Consider the following 24,078-nt stretch of genomic DNA (forward strand, 5'->3'; position numbering starts at 1 on the left):
TGATTCCCCCCATGAGAGGCAGGATCAACTAAACTGAGAGTTTTCAGGTTGATAAAAGTAAGGAAGTATTTATGTATAGATAGGGGGTGTAAATGATGGAATACTGCTTTTTTAGGACACGTAGGCACACAAACAGGATTTCATGATAAAAATAAAACCATTTTTTAAGACAAAAACAAAACTTTTCTTTACATAAAGAATACTGAAAAGAAAATCAATATGCTCCATTCCCAACAGAAAGCCCTACAGGTTCCATGTCCTCTAATCCTCGAAAACCAGAAGCAAGAAAGAAATTTAGAGAAGGAAAAGGGTGAGAATTACTGAACAGAAATACAGCAAGAAGCTTCCCATCAACAGTCATCCACGAGACCAGAGCCTTACCTCGGGGTCGAGGCTACAGTCTGAGAGGATGATAAGTCTTCTTTGTATGATAATTTCATATTTTCACGATCCTTTTTGCTTGGTTGTTTTTTGTAAATAATAAGCATAATATTTTGAACACGAAGAACAGTTTCACTTGCGGTGATCCACAGGCACCGGCTTAGTAAAGATCTCTCTCACACAGATACACACACGCATGCGCATACAAGCAGACACGCGCACACACGCACTTACCTTGTTAAGCCACTTTAGCCCTGGTATCGTGTTTGAGTTGATCTGTTCTTCCAGCCACGGGCGCATGCGCATCCTCTCCACCGGCATGGTGCCCTTCTGCAGAAGAGAAGCACGACATCAGGCATTTCTGCTACTCACTGTCATGTCTGCACCGTGAAGTCTGACACCCTTGCCTGACCCTCTTCTATTTTCCTCTTCCTCAAAACCGCACAGCTTATGTGTACACGGGGGCAGGGGGGCTCTGAGAGCGTATCAGGGGCTTTGCCCTACAGCCCCCTGCCCCTGCTTTTGTGCGCTGCTCATTCCCCAGGGGCCGTCTCGGTGGGGCGGTGGTGCAGGCCACCCCTGCTCTCAGCTGAGAGGGTCCCATGACGCAGAAACGCAGCCAGTCACAGGGCCCGGACACCTAACGCTAGGCTGTGTTTACAGCAGGTACCTTCAGAGGACCAGGGTCTGACAGATACCTTTGGGTATTATCCTTCCAAGAGCCAAGGGTGGACAGAGTGACCAAGTCATTCCTTGAGGGTATCTGGGTTACAGACATGCGTCGAAGCCCCGGCATGGGCACTTCCAAGCGCCTACGGAATCAATTCACGCGGTTCCAAGGCTTTCACCCACTGGCCACCCCTCCTGATGTGGTCTGTCTCCCTGCAGAGTGCACCAGCCTCTAGCTCTGGCTTCAGCATCGCTTTGACGTGAAAGCATCTCTTATTTGGAGTGTTCCCTCAAGGGTCTTGCCTCACTGCCATCCGCCTCCTCTGACCTGGGGTCACCTTTCCTCCACCAGCCCACATAACACCTCTCTCCCCTCCTTCCAGCTACATTTCTAGACAGTCCTTCCCTTGTCCACCTAAATATACCCAGAGCGGGATCACTAACACAGTGCTGTCTATCACTCGTCTTCAGCCTGTTTACACGGACGTTTAAATTCGATGCAGGACTCAAAAGCAGAGACAATGGCGACCAAGCATCCATTCCACAGGACTTCGTGCACAGTGGGACATGATCCTCTTTTCAACCCCTGGCTGCCTCATCTTTCCTTTATCCATTTTCTCCTCCAAAAACGAGCTCTGAATATTCTATTCAGATGACTTCAGGCTGAGATGGTCAAAGTCTCAGTAACCTTCTCCTCCAGCTCACAGAGGCCTTCCCGTCTCCTCTACGTGCTGCCTGCAGCTCGCACCAGAGGGCAAGTGCCACTAGTGAGTCACCTGGGGCCCCGCCCTCTGCCTGTAGAGCCTAATTCAATTCTAGAACTAAATTCTAGCCCCTGCCTTTCCCTTGGACCTCTCCCCCACTTCCGACTGACTCGCCGCCTCAGACACGGCCTGCTCCTGCCTCTCTCCTCCTCCTTCCGGGCCTTGCCAATCCCCAGCCGTCCTCCAAGACGCAGCCTCCGCCCTCCTCCACCACAAGACCTCCCCAGACGCTCCAGCTGAAGGAATCCCTCCTCCTCCATGCCCCACAATACCCACGGATCCTGTACTGCTCATCTGAAAATCAAACATTGCTTCAGGGCAGCTATTCCAATGTTGTCTTTATTCTTATCTAACTTTTATCTTAAATGTAAACTTTTCAGCTGTGCTCAGCCTCTCTTCCTAACCAAAGTGTAAATTCGCTGGGAGTAGGAACTCTACCTCTTCTAGGTCTCTGGATAATCCTACAAAGCCTAAATGCGGCCGTCCCGTCCCCCCACCCCGAGACGTGCAATACAAGGACCAGGCCAGTTCTGAAGATCAGCCAGGCCAGTTCTGAAGATCAGCCAAGGTGCAGTCACCACTGCAGGCTGGCCCCGTGCACTCATCTGGTGGCTTCAGGAGTGACAGGAACTGCAGGGACAGTCCAAAAGGACACGGAACGGCCACAGGGAGCCCCCGACACAGCTGCTCTGAGTGGGTCTCAAGTGGTTCCACTCACTCACTCTTTCATCCACCCAAAGATCATACATCAAGAGCGATGTTCCAGGAATAGGAAGAAAGAAGACAGTCCCTGCTGTCTAGGGACTCCCAGTCTAGCGGGAGACAGGGGAGCAGATAATTCCCACAGCCCACGGAGGATCCTGTGCCCAGGATGATAAGGAGTTATGGAGAGCTCTGGGAGCGTCAGGAAAGGCCATCCACATTACATCCACTGGGTGAGTGAGCCCTGTAAGGGCCCTGCCCAGTCAACCGGTCAGATCCTCCTTCTTGACAAGATCTTAAGACACAGAAAGGGCGCAGCTAAGTCAGGGCAGTAAGGAGGGTAAAGGAGGAGCAGAAGTTAGAGTAGCTACGTAGTGACACGTGCCTCTGAGGGGACAAGGTGACAAGCAGAACCGCAGTGGCTCAGGACCCTGCGGCCCCGCCTAAGCTCAGCAACACGGAAACACGCCTGCTTCCGATCCGTCATCATAATAACATATCCCTCCCCTACGTTTTCCACAGACAACCCATTTGGAAAAAATGGTCGCCTGAAATAGTTCAAAAAGCCTTCTGTCTTTAAAACTAAAGCCTATGTGGGGAGATACAGTCAATTTTCATTATTCGAGGATTCCATCTTTGCAAATGTACCTACTCACTAAATATATTTATAACACCCATATCAATCCTCAGGGTGTTTTCCTGGCCCTTCACAGACATGCACAGAGAGGTGAAAAACTTGAGTCATTCAATGCACACGCTCCCAACTAAGGTCAAACAGGTGACATTCTGCCTTCTTATTTCAGCTCTCACACTATAAATATGCATCCTTTTCACAGTCTATCTAGTGCAACATTTTTCACATTTTCCTGCTGTCTGTTGGTGATTTTGCCGTTTAAAATGGCCCAGAGAGTAGTCCGTCTGAAACGCGATCTAGCATTCCAAGCTGTGATGTGCCTTATGGAGAAAATATGTCTGTGAGATAAACTTCCTTCAGCCATGAGTTCCGGTTTGTTGGCTTTGAGCGCAACGTTACTGAATCTACAATACGTATTAAATATGGAGCCTTTAAACAGAGACACACATAAAACAAGATTATGTAGCAATGGGTTGATGAAAATGTTGTGACCAAAGGCTCACAGGAGCCTAATGTCTTTAGAAGAAGAGGGAAATTTGGACACAGACACACACAGAGAGAACATCATGTGCAAAGACACAGGGCAGATGGCCATGTGAAGACAGAGGCAGAGACCAGAGTGATGCAGCCACAAGCCAAGGACTGCCTGAAACCACCAGAAGCTGGAAGAGGCAAGGAACGATCCTCCCCTAGAGATCTGAGAGGGAGAACAGCCCTACACTTCAATTTGGTGCTTCCAGCTTCCAGAACTGTTAGAAAATACATTTCTGTTGTTTGAAGCCACACAGTTTTCGGTACTTTGCTATGACCGCCCTAGGAAACCAGTATAGAAGGTAAGATACTCTGAGTCAGAAAATAGGGCTCCTACCCCACCTACAGGTAAAAGGAAGGTGAGGAGGGTAGGCAGTGCAAAGGTCCTGGGGCAGGAGGACCAGCTGCAGAAGGCAACCAGCAATAGGGATGATGCCAGAGACAGGCTGACCCTGCAGGCCTGGGAAACCATGTCTAGGATTTTGGTCATCAACCCAAGACTAAAGAGAAAACTGGAGATTTATACCAATGATCAGTGTTGTATGATCAGTGTTGTTAATAGCAAAGATAAGAGCTGATTACAAAACCTAGACCAGTGCTTCACCAACATTAACGCACATACAGATGTCAATTCAGCAGGGTTTGGTGAGCCCTGGGATTCTCTATTTCTAACAAGCTCCTAGGTCCTTGGGCCACACTCTGCGGAGCAAGGCTCCAGACTCACCTGGCTCTTCTGCGACTCGCTACAAAGTCTGGTCATCCTGGCAGACAGGCCTCCTCTACTGGTCTCAGTGTGGCAGGTTCTGCTGCATCATCTACCCGTTGGCCCAGCCCCTATTTACATCCTGTGTTTCTAACAAGGATGCAGCTCAGCCAAACCTCAACATTTATCGCTCACCTAGCCAAAACACTATGGAAATCACACGTGTAAAAACTGTTCTAAATCAGTCATCAGGGCTGTCGTTAATTACAAGCAGATTTTTAGGAAAAGCAAATATAGCAAATATCTGATCCAAGTAGGGAAAACTCTATCATCAAGGGCTTCACTTATTTCAGGTTCTATGGTGTTGCTGTTTTTAACAGCTAGGACATCCCCGATGGTACACAATGAAAGGTAACCCTTTTACCTGGAGGCACTTCCTCTGTCTTACTTGATTTTACAGCCTGCTCCCCTGCCCCCTGCCATAAACACACTGAACAGGTAATGAATTACCAGTGGTCTTGCCACACAACCCAGAATAAAAAGGTTGCCGTTTGACATAGATTTCTCATGACTATCAGAGGTCGAGTATGCATCCTCTGGTGAAAGAAAGGAAAGGTAGAATTCTACATGCAGCTAGCACCAGAAACTCATGCCTATGTGGCATGTGTTTTCTAGCTTCTATCAGTGAAATTCAAGATGATAGACTGGTCTTCCTTCTTTAAGGCAAGTTTCCCGTGGGCAGCAACACCCAGGCCAGTGTTGCCTGAACAGACCTGAAGAAGGCATGGAACTCGGTAGAGAAGACAAAGAGGTGCTATTTTTGCCAAGAGGACCAAAATACACCAGAAATTGGGACGCTCGTGTTCCAGTCCTGGCTTTGTCATTACCACTGTGTGTCCTTGGGCCAGTCACTCAATCTCTCTGGTGGATACTTTGATCATCTAGAAAAAGGAGAGGTTTCACAAAGATAATTTCTGAGGTTATCTGTGATTCTAGGAATCCGTTTGTAATATGAAGGCTCATAATCTGATTTATCTTTTTTGTAAGCGTCATTTCTTGTACACTGTGCTGTTTTTAAAAGTGAAATGCTTAAATTTATGGTTCTGTAAACCTAAAATATGAAGCTTCTACCCTCAAGCCTGACTTTGGAAAATCAGCTATCCTTACATCTTTGAGATTTCGGGTTGGGATCATCTTCAAAACCATGGCATTGGCTACAAATCAATTCAGTACATGGCAAGTATTTAGACTATTACTGGCACCAGGGCTGCTGCATAAAGGCACATGAGCTGTTCACTGTGACACACAGGACATAAATCGCATCCCCCATGAAGCTGACAATGCTAACTATGGTCCTGATTAGTGTTATTAACAGTGATCTTGAATTCTAACTTAGATAATTGAGGTTTGTGTCTTGGAATAGTAACAGCAATGGCTACTACTTACTGAGCACTTCCTATATGCCAGGCATGAAAACCAGGGTTTTCTGTGAGTTTCTCACTTCTCTTTTAACCCTAGGAGGTAGGGACTTTATTACCCCACATTTCAGATGAGGGGATAAGTTGGGGAACTGCCCAAAGGCAACCTGCTGGTCAGTAGGGGAGCCCAGACTCTCGTTCAGGTCTGTCTGCAATCCCCAGGCTCAGAAACCATAATGCTTGCCTTCCTCTCACTTCAGAAAGTATTCAGTTATGATGGTCTTTTAACTGTTCTACTTATGGAGATATTCCCAACCCCTCTCTGTTTTGCATACCACTGACATATCAATCATCCTAAAATACCACTTAAATCATGTTAGTGTTCTGTATTACAGACTTCTAAACATCTCTGCTAGATTTTAGATAATAAAATCCTTGGCTGACAGGGTGCTGCTTCTGGTAATGGCATGGTAGGTAATTCAGACCTAACTCTCCTGGTGAATAACTAAGAAACCTAAACAAAGTGTGTGTTTTTGGTTTTGTTTTGTTTTAGCTGCATTGGGTCTTTGTTGCTGTGCGTGGGCTTTGTCTAGTTGAGGCGAGCGGGGGCTACTCTTCACTGTGGTGTGCGGGCTTCTCCTCGCGGTGGCTTCTCTTGTTGTGGAGCACGGGCTCTAGATGTGTGGGCTTCAGTAGTTGTGGCACATGGGCTCATTAGTTGCGGCTCGTGGGCTCCAGAGCGCAGGCTCAGTAGTTGTGGCACATGGGCTTAGCTGCTCCGCGGCATGTGGGATCTTCCTGGACCAGGGATCGAACCTGTGTCCCCTGCATTGGCAGGCGGATTCTTAACCACTGCGCCACCAGGGAAGTACCACAAAGTGTGTTTTTAAAAATATGTTTAGAAACATCAGAGAACTAAGATGGTAGTAAAGAATTAGGAGGGCAAGATCTGGGAGAAGAAAGAAACCCAGGATGGTAAGCCTGATGTTTGGGGCAGCTCTTCTCCTAGCCTAGGGGAATCTGCTGAATCCAGAAGAGGAGGCTTTAGGGCATCAAAGCTGAGCAGAGCTGTTGACACACTCAGTGACTAGGGGGATAAGAATTTAAGATAAAGACCCAGCTAGGAAAAGGGAGTCCTGGAAACCTCCCCCTTTCCAAACACGCAAGCTTTGTAATGGATAAAACTAAATGGAAATAGACTAACCTCAAAGACTAAAGCCCAGCTTTGATTAATCTCAATCCTTGACCAAATTAAAATGATCTGGAACTACCAGAAGTTAATTTAAATCATATCTTGAGGAAAGATAACATTATCCTAAGATTCATATTCTCTCTGCAGTTTTTCAGATACAATGGCCAGCATTCAATCAATACAGCTAAGAATACGAGGCTAAAAGACAACAAAATAGAAAACCAAGGGAAGTAATGAACAATAGAAATGGACCAATAGGGATACATACACAGATTTTATACAGATATAACAAATATACACATACCAAATGTTTCCAGACATAATCTTTAAAACAGCTGTACCTAATACATTCAAGGAAATAAAAGACAAGATGGAAAATTTTTTCAGAGAACTGGAAACTACAGAATTTATAAACTATAAATTCTACAACTAAAGTATAAATAATTAAAATTAAGAACTCAATGGATGGGTTTACCAATAGATTAGACATCACTAGGGGAAAAAATAGTTAAAACAGAAGACAGGTCAGAACGAAACAGACAGAATGAAGCACTGAGACAAAAAAGTGGAACATGTAAAAACAGACCTAAAATCCATAAAATCCATAGACTGGATTTTAGACCTAAAAATGTCTAAACATGGGTAGTTGGAAGTTCCACAAAGACAAGAGAAAGAATGAGGCAGGAGCAAAATTTGAAGAGACAGTGATCAATGACCATCAAACCACAGGTTTAATACTCACTACAGTCCCCAAACTGACAACTATAAATAAAACCACACCTAGGCATACTGTAGTACACTTGATAAAAACCAAAAATATAGAGAAAAATCTTTAAAAAAGCCAGAGAAAAAACAGGCTCATGACCTTCAAAAACCAAAAACCACAAAACCCAGAAGGCTTACAGTGACTACTCAACAGAAACAATGGAAAACAGAAGACAATGGAAAGATGCCTTTAAAGCACCCAAAGAAAATAACTGCTATTTTAAAATGTTATATACAGTGAAAATTTCCTTCAGGAACAAAGAAGAAATAAAGGCATCTTCACTCAGAGGAAAACGTAGAGAATTTCTACCAGAAGCCCCACAGCGCACCAGTTCCCAGTTACAGCGTCACAGGAGATAAGCCACAACCGGGCAAGAGGGAAAGCAAAGGGACGGGAGCTAAGTTGCTAAGCACAGGGCCTAACTTTGAGGCTGTGTCACAGAAGCCAATCACAGCAGTGCTCAGTGCCATCTCTTCTGCAGCTGCATCATTTGTTTTAAACATGCCTGTGCAGGCTCCTGTCCCCTAATAGTTCTCCACACATAGCCATGCGCCACCCCTCTTATCAACCTACATAAATGTTACCCTCCCAACAAAAGCCAGCTCAAGTCTATTTTCATCCATTAAACCTTCTCTCACAACTCTAACCACTGGACCCTATCCTCCTGTGGATGTGCTGCCTGCAGTACCCAGTCATCCAGTGTACCAACAAATATTTATTAAATACATGTTATTACAAGGAACCGTGCTAAGTGCTGTGGAGGATTCAAAGACGTGTAAGACAGGATCGCTACCCTCAAGGAATTAATAAATTACCTGGGGGAATGAGACATAAATCATATAAAGCTAACTAATAATACTATAATTATAATAATAAAAGACTGCAATAGAGATCCGAAGGCAGTATATGATTAATTGCCAACTAGGTGAACTCGTTCATAAATCATTATGAGATGGGTTCGTAAGCGAAAGCTTTACGGTAAAGGAAGAGCTTATAAGGTAGGGAGGAATCACTTAGGCAGAGAAAAGGCTGCAAGTCAAGTCAGACAAGGTAAAGGCTGGTATTAATGGCCGAAGCAGAATGGAGGAAGATGTCTTTGCTGATGTGGGCAGAGCAACTGATGTATGTACCACCATGGGGGAAGCTTCATAAGAGCCAGCCAGCGTGTGAGAAGCACAGACTGGGTAGTCTACATATATCATCACTAACCCTCACAACAGCCCTACTCAGTTAAATATTATTATCCTCATTCTAGAGACGAGGAAAAGTATAGCTTGAAAAGGTTAACTTGAAAAAAAAAAAGAAAAAAGTGTCTAAGTCACACAAGCCCCCAGATGGGGAACCAAGATTTGAGCCCAGGTCTTTCTGGAGGGTCTCCAATGCCCCGCTAGACACTCAGCTTGTTTACAGGGGCTACTAAGAAGTTCTGAATGGCCTCGTTTCCTCATGAACCAAACAGCACTCTATACAGGAACACGTGGAGGCAAGGAAGCCAGTAGCCAGAGCTACAGCTCTGTCCAGGATGGTGGCTATGGGAACACACAGGAAAAGAAAAACACGCACACAAGTGGCAATACATTTGTAGGAATATAATAGCAATTTTTAGTGGTGATTTTTCCTGAATATGCAGTAATCCTTCCCAAAATATAAGTTCCTCTTACATAACATCCTACACTCCCCACACTGACTTTTGTGTACCTTTTTGGAAAAATAAGAATTTCAGTTCAAAATTATGTGAATTGAGAGGAAGCTGTAGTTGAAAACTGAATATCACCACCACCACCATTATCATCATCATCATCATTCTCTTTATCCCTGTCACATTGGCTCAGGCCCTTACTAAGAATGAGATACCAATGCTTTTCATGCATTATTTCATTCCATCTTCAAACAATCTATATGAGGTATAGTATCTTATCTCCACCTCTACAGATGAGGAATGAAGCTACTTCCCAAGATGCAGAGCTGTCAAGTGGTAAAGCTAAGATTCAAATCCAGATCTTCCTGACTGGAAGAATACTCCAGAAACCTCTAAAACAGTTTTTTTTTCCCAAACATCCAGTAGCCACCCATTAGAGGGTCAGGAAATCAATTTATTGGATTAAGATCCGAATTACAGGATGAAGATCAGCACTTTAGTTTTAATGTATGAGAATACAGAATAGAAACTATGAGAGCTCCCCAAATAAGCATAAGCATTGTTTCATTAAACTTTTGTTTCAATTTTATATTATTATATTGGTACTGTGGCCAAAAAAGTATAAAAAGCATCGTACTGTGCTAGACTGGTTCCCAGCTGTGTGTACAGATGTGTGTGAGCATGTGGATGGTGGGGGAGGCAGAGGTCATGGTGGAAAGTAGAAAACGGAAGAGAAGGATACAGAAGAGAAGCAGCGGCAAACCCTTACAGCGATAACTGACTCCCAGGAGACAGAAGTGAAATGTACAAGAGAAGTTCAACAGCATGTGCTTGGCAAGAAAATACCATGTTCAGAGCTAAGGTGAAAGGACTCTGTGCATTATGGAGGGGGTTTGAGACTTACCCATTTGGCTATACTTAATACTTCTCTGCCTACAATATTCAAATCACTCTACATACTCTGGTGGGACCGTAGGGCCAAGTCAACAATTAGCAGTCAGGAAATCAGAAAGACATTCAACATTTGGATGGAGCGCTCGACACAGAAAAAAGCTTGCCTCTCAGCATAATATTATCCACACCAATGCAAAACCAATTTTAAAGTTTTGTGAAACTTCAGGAGCGCTAGTAAGCAATGGAAATCAATTGTATGCCATCCATTCTATCACGGATATAATTTCATGCATTTACTGTTTTACTTTATTGAACGTTAAAAAGACACATGTCATAGATTCATTTAAGTATTTTAGTCTCTAGCCCAGTGTTTCTCAGGTTTTAAGCAATTCAACCATGAATTCTCCTATTATATAGATTTTTCAGGAACCCAACCTTGAATGATGTGGCAGGGTTGCTATAAATAGCTCAATATATCATAACCCAGTATGGCTCAGTATATCATAAGCATACTTTGCTATACTTTCTTTCCACCTATACCAGCATCCCAAAACTGCCTGTGCAACGTTATTACCTGGGGAATCAAAAAAAAAAAAAAAAAAAGGTTCCCTGGCCCCATCCTAGAACTACTGAATAAGAATCTCCAGGGCTTAAGAATCAGTTATTTTTTAATTATCCTCGGATAATTGTTATGCAGCTAAGTGTAGGTATCACTGCCATTTAGTACCATTAGCCAATGGCCTTCCAGGTCTCGTACGTTTCATGAATATCTCCAGTTGAGTCATGGGAAAACAGGGAGGCCAATGGGGAATAGATTTCATCATGAATGGAATATAAATGCATACGAAATTAAAAGTCTAAATACTTCTAAATACCAAGAAACAGTTTCCCATACTGAGAATCATCCAAACTATAGATTTTGCATATTTGCCATTCTACCCACAATTTTCTTATTAGGCATGTTTTCTATACCCTTTTAGAAGACATTACCATAGCTCCTTTACAAAAATTTCCCTGTCTCTGACCACAATCTACCCTGGTACCTGAAAGAGTATGATTTATACTCTGAATCACAACCATAAGCTGACAGAGAAATTGACTTATGGCCTCCACACATGTGCTCGAAAGACACCAAAATATCTCTGGCTTTCAGTACTGCAGGTGAGCCAACAGTCATTCTAGAAAACAGTTCTCAACGCAGCCTAAAGAGAACAGAAGTCCTCCACCCAGGGAGTAAGCCTTAGAAATATATGGCACACATTGCATCTGTGCATATGTGCACTTTTCCAAGAGAGGATCCATCCCTGCCCTTCAGGCTCCACTTCCCCGCTTCCTCTCCCTAGTATGTCCACTCTCTGGTCCCACTCTTCCCAAACACAGCTGCCCAACCACTTTACTACATATGGGTCTCTCCCTCTTGTTTGCTCCGGTGGCAAAAATTCTGGACTGGGCTGAATAGTACCCAGTCATAGTAATAATAATACCATTATAGATTTACGGTTTATCACCTCACCGGAGCTTTCAAAAAGTCTCTGCAGGTCTTTTTTTTTTTTTTGCTTCTCTCTCATCAGTGCTTCCTGTTCCCCATGGGAGCACTTTCAGATTTTTCCAACCTCACTTCCACACTCATCAATCCCAGCAAATGATCTTGCCTCCAGCTCCAGAGAAAAAAACAGAGGTGGGCCACCACTCTTCTTTCTGAATGTCTGACTCCCTTCCTTCTTCAAACTTATCTGTGACCTCCTTTTGCCCTTCTTCAGGCCACTCCGCAACAGGGAATGTGGAAGGTTTAAGAGGAGAAATACTTTGTATGATCATCTTTGGGTCCATCCATGTTGCTGCAAGTGGCCTAGAGGTGCTCATACTGAGCGAAGTAAGTCAGACAGAGAAACACAAATATCATATGATATCACTTATATTGGATCTAAAAAAATGATACACATGAACTTATTTATAAATCATAAATAGACTCACAGACACAGAAAAGAAACTTATGGTTACCAAAGGGATAGTGGGGTGAGAGGAGATAAATTGGGAGTTTGGGATTAACATATACACACCGCTGTATGTAAAACAGATAAACAACAAGGATTTCCTGTATAGCACAAGGAACTATATTCAATATCTTGTAATAACCTATAATGGAAAAGAATTTTTTTAAGTATATATATATATATAAGCTGAATCACTTTGCTGTACACCTGAAACTAACATGATATTGTAAACCAACTATACTTCAATTTTCAAAAAAAGAGAGAAGAAATACTGAGATTGGTTTCAGGTCTTCTGAATTTGAGATGTCTTTGGGATAGCCCAAGAGACGTTGGATGGGCAATTAGATATCTGAGGCCAGAGCTCAGGAGAAAGGTGTTGCCTGGAAATAGGCAGGCACCCCTTTACAGACTGTTGAAATGCCATCTCTTCCACAAAGCCCACCCTGGCCAATGCACAACTGCCCTTGAATCCATAAAACACACTGCCTCTAACATACATCTTATGCTGCCTTATATTCTTTGCTGCAATTTTATGTGCCTTTCTCCACTGAAACAAACCTGTTAACATTGCTACATATGTTAACATGTAGAACTAGTCAGCCTTGCACTATGCACCCAGCAGGTAGCCAATAAATGCAGACCAGCCCCATCCAGCGATACTGGACATGTTCTGTATGCACACAGCTCAGCAAGGTAGCCACTGGCCACACACTGCTACCCAACACCCGAGATGTGGCTGGTGTGAATGGGGAACCATTTGTTCCCAAAGATAGACACACAGTTTCAAGGCCGGTTCTAGTCTTTCCAAATCACAGTGAGTGGTCCAGTGTTAGGTAAAAACAAAGTATCTTCAGAAGACACCCCTGTGGGGTTCCTGAAAAGGCAAGTTACCCACCTGAAACTGCACTCTTCTGAGTTTTTAGTCAGGCCAGTTTGAAAAGGCCTGACTCACCCTCGGCAAGCTGAATTAACTTTGGGAAGCCAGCCTGATGTTAAGTGGAGGAGCTCCTGTGTGAGCCATCCTTATTCCCGCCTAGACCTGCGAGCCCTGGAAAACAGGGATTGCCCAGAGTATCCCATGCCACACCACCGTGACACTAACACTAGATAACAAGGATGAAGTGTCAGGCAAGTTCTAAGCTGGTCAGGGGTATTACTTCACTTGATTCACAGCAACCTTGTAAGGTAGGTACTACTAAAATCCCCATTTGATAGACGAAGAAACTGAGGCACATAAAGTTAAGCAACTTGTCCAAGCTCACAGAAGGTGGTAGAGCTCAGATTTAAACAGGAGTCTTAGGCCCTTACTTAGCCTGTGGACTATTGAGGCCAAACTGGGGACCACATAAAGGGGCATTGAGAGCCCAGTGCCTCCCAGTCTGACCCGGCACCCGCCCTAGGAGCCCTGCCGGCGGGAGCACTGCTCAGGCTGCACTCGCCGGGCCTAAAGAATAGAAAGCAGCGTCCCAACCTGGTTACCCAGTCCACCCCCTTCAATGCACACTTCCTGCCCCTTTTAGTACCTTCCTGGCTGGTGGAAATCAGCAAGACGCACTGCATATCCTGTCCAGCTGGAGCTTTAGTTTTGTAATTGGTACTAGGAAAACAGTATTTCTCTACTCCCATACTCCAAAATAAAAATATTTTTCCACTCTCCACCCCTTTACCTCCATCCCCTCTTTAAGAAGCAACAGGAAAGAATTAGAGTTTTTTTTTTAAACTTGAGTCACTGGGTGTATTCTCCAGTTGTTTCATTTTAGTCTCTGCCTCTGCCATAAAACAGAGTCACCTGGCCCCAGCACTGGCCACCTGGGTCCTAGAGGGGTCTTATGAAACCAGGCAAGGAGGAAAGTGCACCCTGCCTGGCTCTGCCTATTACTGATTAACCTGGAGAACTATTTCAGGAACACAAATAAACCCCATGGAAGCCATGGTCTACCATCTCAGAGTTAATTTCACAGGAACACTCTTGTAAGGTACTGAAAACCAATAAAGTGCTAGGCATTATGGGTATTTGTCAATTTCCACACCCTTCCGTGTGTATGAAGAGCAATCGCTTGCCTGTGAGGCCTTTTTTCTTCTCCCTCATTTTTAGTGTCAGGACCTCTGAAAAGTGCCAAACCCCCAGTCCACAAATTCCACTCCAACCAGCTTCAATCTCTCAGCGCCACTGTGTCCTACACGCTCTATACCAGCTCCCTTCTCTCTTGGAATTCAGGGGCCAGTTTTAAATCTACCCTTCCAAAAAAGCTTTCCCTGACCAATGCAGATTCAACTATTACCACAAGGATCATTTTGTTCATACTGATATGACAGCCCCAAGAAATATCTACATATTAATGATAATCGATCTTGTCTGACTCAGCTAATTAATTTGACCTGGAACTTCTGAATAAGTGATTAGATCTCCACAGGGCCTAGCACTGTCCTTATTTAACTTGGTGGCCAAGATGCAGGACATCATTGGAGGTCTGACTGCCACTGTGACTCTGGGACAGCAGGTCATCCACAGGTAGGTGGAGACTAGGGATGGCCTCGGCAGCTCCTGTGTCTACCACAGCTGGGCAAGGAGTGAGTCTGTGGCTACTGCCACTTCTTTATCACCATACCTTATGTGAGACGAGGACTGGGTAGTTGTGCCCTTAAATGAGAAATCGATGTGCTATTCCCCTAAAACTTCAGAAATTCCTTAGTCTCTGCCACTATCTCCACTCCTGTAGGAGCCGTCCAGGTCTGGGAGTATCTCCATTGGTAACTAAGGCCACTCCCCAGGGCAATGCTTCAGGAACCAAATGCAGAGGGTAGCAGAACCCAAGATCCTTATGCCTCGGTTTTCTCATCTGTAAAATGGGGATAATTGCCTTAGGGTTTGTGGCAATGCTTAAATAAGACATGCAAAGTGCCCAGTCTACTATCTCGCCCTCAGAATGGGAGAAAATATTTGCAAATGAAGCAACTGACAAAGGACTAATCTCCAAAATTTACAAGCAGCTCATGCAGCTCAATATCAAAAAAACAAACAACCCAATCCAAAAATGGGCAGAAGACCTAAATAGACATTTCTCCAAAGAAGGTATACAGATTGCCAACAAACACATGAAAGGATGCTCAACATCACTAATCATTAGAGAAATGCAAATCGAAACTACAATGAGCTATCACCTCACACCAGTCAGAATGGCCATCATCAAAAAATCTACAAATGATAAATGCTGGAGAGGGTGTGGAGAAAAGGGAACCCTCTTGCACTGTTGGTGGGAATGTAAATTGATACAGCCACTATGGAGAACAGTATGGAGGTTCCTTAAAAAACTAGAAATAGAACTACCATACGACCCAGCAATCCTACTACTGGGCATATATCCTGAGAAAACCATAATTCAAAAAGACACATGTACCACAATGTTCATTGCAGCTCTATTTACAATAGCCAGGACATGGAAGCAACCTAAGTGTCCATCATTGGATGAATGGATAAAGAAGATGTGGCACATATATACAATGGAATTACTCAGCCATAAAAAGAAACGAAATTGAGTTATTTGTAGTGAGGTGGATGGACTTAGAGTCTGTCATACAGAGTGAAGTAAGTCAGAAAGAGAGAAACAAATACCGTATATGCTAACACATATATATGGAATCTAAAAAAATAATAAAAAAGGTTATGTCCTAGGGGCAGGACAGGAATAATGACGCAGATGTAGAGAATGGACTTGAGGACACAGGGAGGGGGAAGGGTAAGCTGGGATGAAGTGAGAGAGTGGCATGGACTAATATACACTACCAAATGTAAAATAGATAGCTAGTGGGAAGCAGCCGCATAGCACAGGGAGATCAGCTCCGTGCTTTGTGTCCACCTAGAGGGTTGGGATAGGGAGGGTGGGAGGGATGGAGATGCAAGAGGGAGGAGATATGGGGATATATGTATATGTATAGCTGATTCACTTTGTTGTAAAGCAGAAACGAACACACCATTGTAAAGCAATTATACTCCAATAAAGATGTTTAAAAAAAAATAGTGGGTATTTAATAATAGTTTCTGCAGACACAAATTTAAGGTCGAGGATGTTTGATGGAGCATTATTTACAGTAGCAAAAATTTTAAGTTGACCCAAATATCAGACAGTAGGAAGATGGTTAAATAAAATGTGGTAGACTCAAATAATGGAATATTGTAACTATGGAAGAATATTTCATTGGCATGGGAAAATGCTCAGAATATATATGTTGATATAGTTAATAAACATAATTATATATTCTATGTATGTATTTTTATATATTCTATACAAGTAATATATAAGTTAATATAGCTCAGAATATAATACAAGGTAATAAGTGAAAAGAAGCAGGGAGTGGGGTCGGTTTTCAGGCATCGGGGCAGTCAACTTCTAGGGCCAGCTGGGCGGTGGTGGCTTCCCCAGGCTGCTGGGTCCCAGCACGGACAGTGCTCCCTTCTCGGCCAGTGCTGATGACAGTCAGGGCTCACCCTTCCCAAGTGCTCCAGCGATTCTTCAGAGACAGCTGGCAGCACCGCCTACTACGGGACTGACAAGGGGCACCAAGACACTGTTGTTTGGAACTGGGCAGCTAGGGGACGGGGGGTCAGGGAGGGGGCACCCCAACCCCAGGCAGCACCATATCAAGTTTCCTGAACAGTTAGAGTAACGGGCTGCGATGCTTTCCAGCAAAGGTATCTTGAGGGGTGCAGTCCCCGTGGGGACTTGTAAAGTCCCACGACATGACAATGAGTGCCATCCTGTGCTCTCTCCAAGTCCTGCATTTTCCAAGAGTCCTGATGTCAGCAGAGCACCCTAATTTTAGCTTAGAAAATAACAATATGGCAACAGAGAACATTCTTCTCGAAACTACTAAGAGAGTTCCTTCTACCCTTCTTTCCTCCCTCCCTCCCTTTATGAACGATATAGTCCAAAAGCACATTAGGTGGAACTGAGCAAAGCAGAGGCAATGGATTGAACGGTGTTCCCCCAAATTTATGTCCACCTGGAAACTGTGAATGTGACCTTATTTGGAAATAGGGTCTCTGTAGATGTAATCAAGTTACAATGAGGTCATACTGCCTTAGGACAGGCCCTAAACCCAATATGACCGATGTCCTTACCAGAAGAGGGAAATTTGGACAAAGGCCCACAGACAGAGGAGAAGTGATATGAGGACAGAGATAGAGATTGGACTGATTGAAGATTGGAGTGATGCGTCTACAAGTCAAGGATTGCCAGCAACCACCAGAGTCAAGGAGAAACTTCTCCCCATGGAGCAGATTTGTGCTTAGAGCCCCAGAAAGAACCAAATCCTGCTGACACCTTGTCTTAGGACTTCTGGCCTACAGAACTGTGAGACAATAAGCTCCTGTTGTTTAAGCCACCCAGTTTGTTGGTACTTATGGCTGCCCTAACAGACTTAATATGGCAGACATTAGGGAAGCAGGGCAGAAGCATCCCAGTGTGGAGTATTGGCACAAAGAGGTGGGTGGGAGGAGGCCTGGAGTGCTGAAGCCCACGTGTGGCAGTGAGGATGGATGCAGGAGGGAGAAGCAGCCCAGAGCGGGGTTCAGGGCCCAAGCAGAAGGAAGGGTCTCCTGTACAGGAGGGCAGCAGTCTAGCCCAAAGTGTAGGAACCCACAGAGTGAAGTGAGGTGGGGCAGCCGTGGGAACATGAGATCAGAAACATTCAGGCAGTTGAGTAGATTAACTAATACATTAAGGATAATGGAACCCAGGTTTCTCACTATGGGAGAAGGAAGTTCAAATACAGAAAGAAAATGAGACTAACCCTGGGTGTTGCATTAGAATAGGACTGAATTCACGGTTTTTCATATAGCTCCATAAATACAGAAATAAATATAGATGTAAATAGTAAGTGTATGTGTAAGTATACATATAAACAGTACAAATATTCCCTAACCCGGTCCACTAAGAGGGTCTGGGGACAGCAATACACCAGTGGTGATGAGCACATGTAATGCCCAAGTCTTAGTTTCTAAATACCATTCTCCACTAAAAGGAATCAGGGCTTCTTGGGAAAATGGCTGATTCCAGGGCTAGAGCAGGGAAAGCAAAAGATGAGCCTGAACCATCTTGGGGGCCAGAAAGTAAGGAATTGATCAAAGAACCCTGGGAACACATCAAAAGAACATAGCAGCCAACCTGAAGGGGCTCCCACTGGGCAAATGTGAGACAATCTGAGCATCAAAATAATGATAAAATTGTGTTATAGCCCACTGAACGAAGTAGGGATCTACGGAAAAACTAAATAGGGAGAAGAGGAAGCTCTTCCACAAGGTGCAGTGCCTGCCATGGAAAGACGCTGGAACTAGAAGATCACCACCTGGCAGCGATCCAAGTAGTAATTATTCGGTTAAGAAACATCACGGGGGCTTCCCTGGTGGCTCAGTGGTTAAGAATCCGCCTGCCAAGGCAGGGGACACGGGTTCGAGCCCTGGTCTGGGAAGATCCCACATGCCGCGGAGCAACTAAGCCCGTGCGCCACAACTACTGAACCTGCGCTCTCGAGCCCGCGAGCCACAACTACTGAGCCCGTGTGCCACAACTACTGAAGCCCACGTGCCTAGAGCCCGTGCTCCACAACAAGAGAAGCCACTGCAATGAGAAGCCAGCACACCGCAACCAAGAGTAGCCCCCACTCGCTGAAACTAGGGAAAGCCCTTGTGCAGCAATGAAGACCCAACGCAGCCAAAAATAAATAAATAAATAAATAAATTTATTAAAAAAAAAAAAAAAAAAGAAAAGAAACATCACGGATGTTAAAACCAGTGGGTGAAACGTTGATGAGAAGGGGACACCTACATAGTCTCAAAGCACCTCCCACAAAATATTTTTTATTACAAAGGGGAAAAGAGTAACTTTACAACGGAGAAGCCTGACAGATACCTCTGTACTCAAACGATCAAATGAACATCACCAATAAAGGAACAAGTCAAAGACATACACCACCTGAGAGGAGGCAACAAAAAGAACAGAGCATCATGTCTGAAATATCCTTGCAGAAAATGCATAATCTGAATCTAACCATGAGGAAACCACCAACAAACTCAAACTGAAAGACATTCTATGAGATAACTGGCTTATAATCATCAAAAATGTCAAATTCATGGACGTTAAGGAAAGGTGACAACGGCATGACACCTTAGCCTGGATGGGATTTTTTTTTGCTACGAGGGACATTATCGAGACAACTGGCAAACCTGAATGGGGTCTGTGGGTTAGATGGTCCTCATGTCAATTGCCTGATTCTGACGGCCACGTGGAGTGTGCCCTTGTCTGCAGGACAGACACGCTCAAGGATTCAGGAGTGATGGTACTTCAGGTTGGCGAGTTACTCTCCAGAGGTTCAGCAAAAAAAAAAAATTCTTTACAAATATTTTTGCAACATTCGTAGAAGTCTTAAACTAGTTGCAAAGAAAAAGACCTGGCACAAAAGACAATAGTGAAGCATTCAAGTGATTTACAGTCCGGAGGGAGAAACGACATTATTTCTGCAAATACGACAAACTCTAGCAAATTCCCCCTGTGGTGCTTAAATTAAACTGTTGATAGTTTTTTCTTAATCCAGGCACGGCAACTGTATTAAGTACACGCATCAATCACTTTATGCGTCCATCCATATGGGGCCGCGCAATCAAACGACAATGATCTGAACAAACAAGGAACCTCGAAGCTTCATTTCCTGGGGAAGATGGTCCACAAGTCATTTGAAGTGTCGGGTGTGTAGAAAACAAAAAGTGAGATGACCCAAAAGCCCACCTGCATATTTTATTTTACTTTTTAAAATAAATTATTTATTTTTGGCCGCATTGGGTCTTTGTTGCTGGGCGCGGGCTTTCTCTAGTTGCGGCGAGAGGGGGCTACTCTTCGTTGCGGTGCGCGGGCTTCTCATTGCGGTGGCTTCTCTTGCTGCGGAGCACGGGCTCTAGGCGCGCGGGCTTCAGTAGTTGTGGCTCGCGGGCTTAGTTGCTCCGCGGCACGTGGGATCTTCCCGGACCAGGGCTCAAACCCGTGTCCCCTGCATTGGCAGGCGGATTCTTAACCACTGCGCCACCAGAGAAGTCCCCCGCCTGCATATTTTAGAGAAGGCTCTCAGATTTCAGCATGAAGGATTTACCTCCAGTTAAACTTCTGAACTAATATTTACATGAAGTTATTTAGAGTCTAAAACATGAGGTTGGCTTCCAAGTGACACTGCTTCACCTCGTAGGTTAAGTTAGCAGTGGAAGAAAGAAGTCATAAGCACCGGTCCCTGGGCTGCCAGTGACGCAGAGTTTAGATATTCAGTCCTCAGAGGCCCCAGCCACAGGATTCTCTGTAGGGCATTTCAGGCCAGTCTGAGTTGTCACCAGAGCCCCCGAAGCTGGCATTCCTGGCATAGTTTCATTTTCTTTCATGACAATAGTTCCGGATCCCACAGCTTTTCCACCACTTGGCTCAAGAAAAGCCCACCATGAGTAAGGGTTTTGCTTTTTGTTTCTTTTTTTTTTAAACAGATCTTTATTGGCATATAATTGCTTCACAATACTGTGTTAATTTCTGTTGCACAACAAAGTGAATCAGCCATATGCATACATATGTCCCCATATCCCCTCCCTCTCATCCTCCCTATCCCACCCCTCCAGGGCATTGCAAAGCACCGAGCTGATCTCCCTGTGCTACGCTGCTGCTTCCCACTAGCTATTTTACATTCGGTAGTGTATATATGTCGATGCTACTCTCACTTCGCCCCAGCTTCCCCCTCCCACCCCGTGTCCTCAAGTCCATTCTCAATGTCTACATCTTTATTCCTGCCCTGCAACTAGGTTCATCAGTACCATTTTTTTTTTTTTTTAGATTCCATATATATGCGTTAGCATACAGTATTGGTTTTTCTCTTTCTGACTTACTTCACTCTGTATGACAGACTCTAGGTCCATCCACCTCACTACAAATAACTCAATTTTGTTTCTTTTTATGGCTGAGTAATACTCCGTTGTATATATGCACCACATCTTTATCCAATCATCTGTCGATGGACATTTAGGTTGCTTCCATGTCCTGGCTATTGTAAATAGTGCTGCAATGAGCATTGTGGTACATGCTTTTTTTTTTTTTTTTTGAATTTTTGAATTTTTGAATTTTATTTTATTGCTTTTTGTTTCTTATTTACAACTCTTCCTCAACTTGGGGAAAACGGAAGCCTGAATAACCTGCAGTTCTACCTGCTCTCACTTGGCTGATCATTTCAGTAACTGCTCTGGCCTCCAAGTAACAAGCAGAGCACGTATTTACTGTTTCCCAAGAGAGTAACTATAACACTGTAAGAATAGAGAGTGAAACCAGCGGGTCCAGAACAATTCCTTCCTTCAGCAAAGCCGGCACCAAGCAGCCATTCTGACGGCCCCCCACCACCTCCCAACCCCGGTCTGCTATCTGCCAGGCAGCCAGAACGCTCTCGTAAAAGCATAAACATGATCTGCTTAAAGCCCACTGTTGTCACCCACACTGGCTCCAGCTTCCCCTCCCTCTGCTGGCCTTACTCCCTGACCCTCCGGCCAGCAGGGCAGCCCAAGGCCTCTGTACCTGCCATCCTCAAGGGCATTCCCTTTCACTGGCTGACTCACACTGTTCAAGTCTTAGCTTCAAAAGCACGTCACTGGCAGGCCAGGCCAGGCCTCAAATCTGTCTGCCTTCCTAGACAAGAATCTCCATAAGGCCCAAGACCAATTCTGTCTACTCACCACTCTGTTCCCAGGGCCTAAGAGTATGGCAAAGACTGATGCTAAGTTAATAAACTATGACCTGACTGTGGATGCCAGGCATCAAAGATAATGTGAAGGGGAACAGAGAGGGGGCTTGCAGCCTAGTAAAAGAAGGCTGCTACACAAGCAATTATGATAAGGAAAACGATGATTTGCCCTTAAAAAAAAAAAAAAGTGTATATATAAATACTATGGAGAATTCGTCTAAGAAAGCAGTGGATATGTATTTTTACATTTTAAAAATTATTTCTTATAAACACTGCTTTACATTATTTTAGGCTTTCAAGATATAATCTGGAAGCTTATTTATTTCAAAGTTGTACATATGGAAATTCACAAGAAACTTATTGATGCCCATCAGCATTCCGTTACCCAGAATGCATAGATGGTCAGTATGGTGACCAATCATTTATTGTCCAAAATGGAACACTTTTGAGCGTGAATGGGGCCTTATTAATAATTATACCTTTCCTCTAAACAGATGTAAAGAGAAACTGTCCCTGGAAAAACCAGGATGAGGGGATGTTTAAGTCACAGGAGATAACTGCTCTTTTATTCAAAATCCTTGGACCAGATATGTTTCAGAATTCAGCAGCCTGGGGATTTTAGAGAGATAATATGGTGCCGATACCATATAGAACATAAATAACACCCCCAGCAATCTCCAGAGCAGAACCCCTTAATCTAACACAGTAATATTTCTGCAGTAAAACGTGAGCATTCACACTGATTGGGATTAGTAAAAGCTATAAATAGCTTCATGCCAATTCGAGGCAGACTCCACTGACAAGTGAGTCATGATAAAAACTTTCAGTTTTCAGAGCTTTTTGGATCGCAAAGAAGGGATTTGGGATCTGTAATTAATTTCAAGTTATTTCTATCCTTGGAATATATTATTGTTCCCATGTTATACAAGAAAATCAGCATCTTCTTCCTTAAATTGTACTTACATTATAAATTAATCTGGCATGCACTGTGCTTGAGTTAGTGAATAACGGCACATTTTTAGTCCTGAAATGGAAAACTTTGATGCAAACTGCTTTTGCATATTAAAAAGTTAGGAAATACTTTTGCTGAATATTTTTTTTAATTTGACATCTGAGGTAGCCATTTAAAAATTATTACTGCCTTTACAGTAGTTCTACCTAGCAATATGTATACATTTTTCTTTACCAATCTAATACAAAAAAGACTTACTTATAAGAAAAGCTTTAAATAAGATTCGAAATTTCTTTAAAATATCCTCCCTAGGGTTCCCTTACAATAACGTTTGTAATGACATCATTCCTCTTCCTACATTTTAAATATTTGATTTCAAAAATTAGATTTATTACAAAGAATACTTTCATGGGTATCAAGTTAAATCACGTTTACTTGCTGCTGTTCATTATAGTTTATGCAGCGTGAGAACTGCATCATCTGTTGAGACCGGTACGTGAACCACCCTCCCACTTCTTATAAGCCCTACTGCTCTGTGGAAACCATCATGTGAAACAAGAAGACTAAATACTCCAAGTGGCACAAATGTAAATTCACTCAAGGAATTGTCTGGAAAGTTTAACTCTTACAATTAAAATAATTTTGAATGAAAGCACAGGTATATCATTGCCACGTGAGACGTCTAATGTACACTGAACTGCTTCGGTTCTGCGGGACTTGGGTAGAGATTCAATTCAGAGATCCTTGCACACACACCTCCTCCAGGCAGTGTGAAGAAAGAAAACATAGCAAGGCTAACGATGGTCAAGGTGAAGGAGCCCCAGAGACCTCCTACCAAAACGGCCAAGGCACTCGCCAGAGATTACATTTACATGCACTGAATTGAATTGCTTATAAATATATGCATTGAAAAAGTCAAACTTGCCTCCAAAAAAATGCTCTCCTGATTCCTCAGCAGGTAAAGATGATGGTGGCATGATGATGGCAATGACTATGATATGTACCTGGTATTAAACTCTACGCTCTTTCTATATTATCCCCTTTAACCCTCACAATAACCCTATGAGGTAGGTACTATTATTATTA

At 43.8% G+C, this 24,078-nt stretch overlaps 1 protein-coding gene across 4 annotated transcripts in view; it reads right to left on the reverse strand.

Moving 5' to 3' along the window:
• The window catches only part of IRF2 (interferon regulatory factor 2), a 104,758-nt gene that overhangs the window by 38,731 nt on the left and 41,949 nt on the right, over positions 1-24,078 (reverse strand). For all 4 annotated transcript variants that reach the window (XM_068532007.1, XM_068532004.1, XM_068532005.1 and 1 more), the window contains exon 2: positions 616-711. In XM_068532007.1, the coding sequence (XP_068388108.1) occupies positions 616-702 (87 nt within the window). In that variant the 5' untranslated portion in view covers positions 703-711. The remainder of the gene's footprint in view (positions 1-615; positions 712-24,078) is intronic.

The sequence above is a fragment of the Eschrichtius robustus genome, chromosome 21 (genome assembly GCF_028021215.1).
Source record: "Eschrichtius robustus isolate mEscRob2 chromosome 21, mEscRob2.pri, whole genome shotgun sequence".
Classification (NCBI taxonomy): Eukaryota; Metazoa; Chordata; class Mammalia; order Artiodactyla; family Eschrichtiidae; genus Eschrichtius; species Eschrichtius robustus.